At 43.4% G+C, this 6,000-nt stretch overlaps 1 protein-coding gene across 4 annotated transcripts in view; it reads left to right on the top strand.

The window, feature by feature from the left end:
* The first annotated feature begins 229 nt into the window (after positions 1 to 229).
* tle2b (TLE family member 2, transcriptional corepressor b) overlaps positions 230 to 6,000 on the top strand; it is a 69,376-nt gene continuing 63,605 nt past the window's right edge. For 3 of the 4 annotated variants that reach the window (XM_028403005.1, XM_028403006.1, XM_028403004.1), the window contains exon 1: positions 4,749 to 5,557. In XM_028403005.1, coding sequence (XP_028258806.1) covers positions 5,534 to 5,557 — 24 coding nt within the window. In that variant the 5' untranslated portion in view covers positions 4,749 to 5,533. Of the gene's footprint in view, positions 320 to 519; positions 592 to 4,748; positions 5,558 to 6,000 lie in introns of those variants that run through there. The other variant, XM_028403007.1, reaches the window with a different exon arrangement.

Raw genomic sequence — 6,000 nt, 5'->3', positions numbered from 1 at the left:
TCTCTGTGTCCCTCGCCTCCGCCCACACCCATTCAGCGGCCGGCTCGCCTCGTGATTGGTCTGGCTGCTACGTGACATCAGAACCCAACGTGGGGTCCGCTAATCACAATTGGTTAGAACGAGGCAACGCTTCCACCAATCAGAGCGCAGATGGAGTCCACAGCCAGGCAGGAGCTGTTAAGGTGGACCGGAAGAGACGCGGATGTCCTTCTGTACAGTCTAAATAGAGATGTGTAAGAGTGAAACTTGAGGTTCTCACCTTGGGCTCGTTGTTAGTGTAAGAAACAGTACAGGGCACGTGCAGTTACCTCACTAACAGGTGAGTTGATAAGTTGTAAGTTAGGACGTCATAAGGTTTACGTAAAATGCTGCTTGATTGGCTGCTGTTTGTCATTATTTGTCCATATCGAATGTGTATACTCACACAGGCTAAAATGGCATCGTCTGTTGTGTTGTGTTTACCTTGTTGTTCTTCACCAGCACATTAATAGGCTCTGTCCTACTTTAACTTATCCAAAGGTGTCTCTGAAACCAGGATAGTTGTTGACATGCGCAGAACACAACAGGGGGACACCTAAAACCTGATCTAAGGTACAGTAGCATCCAGAGTTTATAAGTGTATAAGTGTTCTCATCTGAACCTAAACTGTTGTCAGTCTGATACAAATGTTTGCTTCTGTTGTGGGATTATATTTTTCTTCATCTAACATCTTCTGGTACTGCCAGGTTTTAGGAGCCACTGTGTTTATCCCTGAATGTGCTGCCTCCTCTGGGGGTCATCTCAGACTGCACCCCTGCTTCTCCTCATCTACACACACTTGATATTTTTCAAAATCTGTAGAGAAATCTGCAGTTGTTTTCCAGTTTTCAGCTGTAAACATACACTTTAAGACTTTAAACAGGCTTTAAAGTTTTCAGTGTGTGCTTTGTGTCTTTTTGCGTCAGGGGGTCATACATGTAGCATTAGAATGAAATATATGAAAAAACACAATAGCAGGCCTACTTGTTGCAGCTGACAAATGTGCTAACGATGACTGTTTGGTAAACACAACTGTGAGCTTTGCAGTTGTGTCACTTCTGGACTGCGTTGATGCCTGCCTCTGTCTGCCTGTGTGTTTGTACATGTGCCCATCTGCCTCTCTGCAGCCCAGTGTAAGGAGTCAGGGGAATAATTACCTGCATAATCCATTCTAGACAATTAGATAATGCTGATTAGTACAATGGGCTACATGGGGAATGGTGGTGTTTGTGGTGGGGCATCACTGAATGTTGGTGTGTGTCTGTGTTTGTGTGAAAGTGAGAATTAGACTGAAGGCTGAGGGGAGAATGAAAGAGGAGGGTCAGAGAGAAAGAGACAGTTCAAAATAGAAGACATTCATCTTTTAAAAATTCCTCTCTACATTTTGTGGCAATCTACCAAATGGACTGCAATATGTTTTTTTTTTGAGGAAGTGACTGTTCTCAGTGTTGAGGTCTGACCCCCAGCTCTGTGTGGAATTGAAAAGGATAAATGGTTTGGATGTGAATAATATGGATAAATAGATCTTTACTAGTGGAAATTTTAGTAAGACGGCTGTGCTGTCTATGAATTCTTTGAGGCCGCTGTTGCCTTTTGGTCCCATAATATCCATTATATCTCACATTGAGTCTGAGTGTGAGACTTTAGAGTCATGGCTGCATTTTTCCCATTCATGCTACCATTAGGATATGCTGCTGTAGCTGGAATATCATCATCCTTAAAGCGAAATCTGAAAGGTTGGCTTCAAATTTGTTGCTTTTTTTTCCCCAACAGGGTGTTTGTGCTGCAGATTGTGCCGTTGCAACTGTAGACCTGATATAATTATGGACAAAGTGTCTGTGATACCAATGTATGTTTTTGAAGAGCCACTTTGAGTCCCTGTGGGAAGCCTATTGCTATGTTGGCAACGTCAAAGTCCACCTAATTGTTTAATATAAGCAAAGAGGTGGAACACGAGTAGCCCCGGGGCAGGCAGTCGAAAAGTAGGAAGTTGAGCTATGAGTTGGCACCTGCCTGCTGTCAGATTAATCCTGCCCCTGATTATATGCAATTTTAAGTCTTAACATAATTAAAACAAGTGAGTCATAAAAAGATTCACCCCTCTTCAGTTGTCACTAAAAGGGAACTTATTAAGAGAGACCAAATGGGGATTGAGTCACTTTTGGAGCCAGCTCCTAGAGGCTGCAGGGTAAACTGCAATTTTTAACACGTGCACTTCATTTCTCAGCCCTGGAGGTTGCTGCTTGGTGGCACCCTGTCAGTGATTATTCCTGAAGTGTGGCGAGTGCTGTGGATTAACCTGTTACTAGAATGTGTTTCCATCAGGCCCACATCAGATTCCTGAAGAATCTGGAAGATCTGTCATAAAGATATTAAAGGTAGGGTAGGAGATTTTGAAAACTCAGTGAGAGTCAGCCAGATTTTGAAAGTAAACATACGCCCCTCTCTCTCGGAGCTCACCCCCAAGCCACGCCTCTCAACCAGTCTGTGACTTCGGCCATCATGCACGTACCTCTCTGATGTGCGCAGAGCAGCAAGAGAGTGACAGCCAGCCAACTATACGTGCAGGGGCACCTCGTAGGATTGGCTGATGTTTTTAGCGTTTTATAGCTTCCACAGATGATTAATATTCTTCGTTTTAAAGCGAAACTGCCGAACTAATCGGTTGCTATCGGATTGTAAAGAGAAGTTACACTAATTTAACAAAAAGTGCATCAGAATGAAATCTCCTACCCTACCTTTAATAATGAATTATAATAGAGCGGTGGTTGATATTCTGTGGCCTAAGATACAAAGAGATGGGTTCATTACATCCACCTGCATGAGGATTTTGCCGAAAGTCCTGGCGTTTACCTTTTTTTAGTCATCTAGGAATGTGGACCTACACTCATACAACACCTATGTTATTCACCTGATTTGAAACAAGATGAAGAAGGAGCTCAGCGATCACTATTTGAAGAGGCCAAAGTCCAAGATGCCGACTTCCACCATTAGTAGTTCAAGTCAGTAAGACACAAATCAAATGTGTCTGAATGCTGAAACTATTGACCCACCCCTCACCCTGCAGCTTAAAATAATGTATAGGCTAGTTGAAATTAGCTTTTACGTCTTGCTTTCCAATAACTAGACATCATTATCCATCCATAGTTACTCATTAAAATAGCAAGCACAGTATCAACACTTGTTGAAACTATTTTACAATGAATTTCAGAGAGATTAACACTGGAAAGCATTAAGTTTCCCCCAAAAGGATCCACAGTGTTTGGTAATAGACTGCGCTGGATAATAGGATGTCTGTATGTGACCTTAATTGAGGCTTTTGAGCTGCCCTCTGGCTCACCCGCTAGTTATCAAATGCAGTTTCTGTCTTACTGGAAACCCTCCACAGATGCCAAGACTGACTGTGTCCGATTCTACAGTGTCGGATTAATGCCTGTTTGATCAAGTTCAAAGGCAGAGCTGCCCTGGATAAACTCATTATAAACCGCGCCAAAAGATGCCTGGGCCAGACTGGTGGACTTTACATAGAAAGGCTTTAAATAACAGGTCTTAGTTGGTCCAGGTCCATTCTGAGTACTCCTGTAAATAACATGTGCACCGCAGCCAGCAGTCTAAAGTAGGCAGGCAGACATTTTTATCTCACTGTAGTGGGGATATTTCTGGGGTGTTACAGTGGTAATCCTCCCGACACTCGACTTATTGATTTTGAGGCATCCTTTGGTGGTGAGTGGACGAGACTTTGTGTATCTGCCCTGGAGTTTTGAACATTATTTCACAATGATTGTAGTCTTATTTTTGTTTATGGTTCTTGATGGCAGGTCTGCTGATATGAGGCTTACTATTTCTAAGATGTAATTATTTACTAATTTTCTTAAAGAAACACTAGCTAAGTTCAGCGAATCAGGTAGTTTCTTATATGTTTAAAGTAGGCACATCTTGGTTAGAAAGGTGTTTAAAAAGTATCTGTTCTGATACTCTTCTCACTGTGCTGTGTGGAGATAATAAGCATAGACTGTGAGAAACTCTGTGTTTCTTGAATAGCGGCTTCGGAGCTCAGTGTTGTGGTTCAAGCACGGGGGACTTATGCAGATGTGAACAAGTTGTGATGGCTCCAACCTGTTACTCAAAGTCCATATCTTTAAACTCTGTACAGTTGTCACGAGTGGGAAATACCAGGCTATGTCACCAGGCTATACTGGCCTAACAGCTCTGCGTTTACTCTGAAATGTAATGATTCATGCAATTTTTACTCAGTTTGACGTGGCATTATCGTGAGTGTTTGAGGGGAGTTGGAGTCCACTCCTGGATCTGTAATTTAATCTATATTGATAGCTAATAATAAAAACTTGCTAATAAAGGTGTCACTGTGTAAGTGCAGTTATTGTGTGTGTGTGTGTGTGTGTGTGTGCGCGCAGCATGTTGAGTGTGTCCATAGAGCTGTCATGAATTTGTGCATGAGTGTTGGAGCATTTGTGTGTTTGAATCTAGATTCATATCAGTATGAGTCTGAGTCTTTGTGCATGACTGATTGCTTTGTCTGTCTGACCACAATTGAAAAGGGATCCATCTCTATTGCCTCTCTCTCTCTCTCTACTCCAGTTCTTGCTCTGTGTGTGTGTTACTGGGTGTCTCTATCTGCTCAGTTCCACCTTAAGAGGAGCTTTAGCAGCCTGTCGTGTTTGTGTTGAAGCCAACAGGCACAATATATTACAGTCTAGGGCTTGCTGCTGAAAAGCCCGCTGGATCCTCCACTGACCTGCTGTGCTTTCCTGCTTTCCTCTTGCGTTTTTTTTCCACATTTAGATTAAAAACAAAGCTCTCTCTCTCTCTGTCTCTCTCTCTCTCTCTCCCCTCCCTCCTTCTTCTTCTTCTTCCTCTCCTTCTTATCCCTCTTCTTTTCTGCGGCAGCAGTCAAGGCAGAGGCTTCAGTGTGTCAGAAGAGAGGGTGAAGAGGAGGAAAAAGCAGAGAAGAAGAAGACTATTTGGTTGAGCTGAGTCTGTGTTTATGTTTTTATGTTTCGCCATTGGACAGCTGAGCAGAAGAGAGGGAGAAGAGTGGGAGGAGGAGAAGTAGAAGAGGGGAGCCTTCCTGGATGAAATTCTCTGTCATGTCACTACGTTTGGACCTTGACTGATCAGCGGGTGAGGAAAAAGGAGAGAATTACTGTGAGGAAGACGAAGAGGTAAAGTGAGAACAAGAAGAAACTTGGACTCTGGTTTCAGTGGGGGAGAGAAGAAGGAGTGGGTAAAGTCTGGTGCTCCGTTTTATCATGGCATTATTGGATAAACCAACTGAGGGACTGAGTGTTCTCCAGTTTCTCATCAGGAATTCACTTTAGAAGGCACAGACAAGTAAAGACTGCTGCATTTACCCCAGCTGAAAAGCAAAGACCGGACTTACTGAGTGTGTGTGGGTTTGTGTGTGTCTGTGTGACCGGTGGAGGGCAGAGGAGTGGAGGGCCAGGGGACTAACCTGGCCATCAAACGGACTGGCAGCCTCTCCTCTCCTGGGATCATGTACCCTCAGGGCAGGCATCCGGTAAGTACCTCCTCATGTCTCTTTTTCCTGTCTGTCTGACTTTTTCTGTCTGTCTCTCAACTCCAGTCTTCCTCCTGCTCATTTTTTATTGTTCTTGTCACTACTATCTTTTTTAAATACGTCCCCTTAATCTTCATGTCTCTGTGTCCTGTTGTTCAGCTTGTTGTTCCTCACTTGTTTAGTTACTGTAACATGAGGAGTGAGAGTGGGGTGTTTGGACTAAGTGGCTCCCTCTTATGTACATCTCCCTCTTTCTCTCTCTCTCTCTCTCTCTCTCACACACACACACACACACACACTCTGTCAGCTGTGACCAGGTGCCTTTGAGATCTTGCTGATGGTTGGTTGTATAGGAAGCATTCGACTGATTCTACAACTCAGCTTATATCATGCTCATGGGTGTGTGTGTGAAAGTACTATGTGCATGTTTGCATTATTGTTTA

The sequence above is a fragment of the Parambassis ranga genome, chromosome 4, assembly GCF_900634625.1.
Source record: "Parambassis ranga chromosome 4, fParRan2.1, whole genome shotgun sequence".
Classification (NCBI taxonomy): Eukaryota; Metazoa; Chordata; class Actinopteri; family Ambassidae; genus Parambassis; species Parambassis ranga.
Note: the sequence above shows the minus strand (reverse complement) of the source record. Positions and strands in the feature narration are given on the sequence as shown.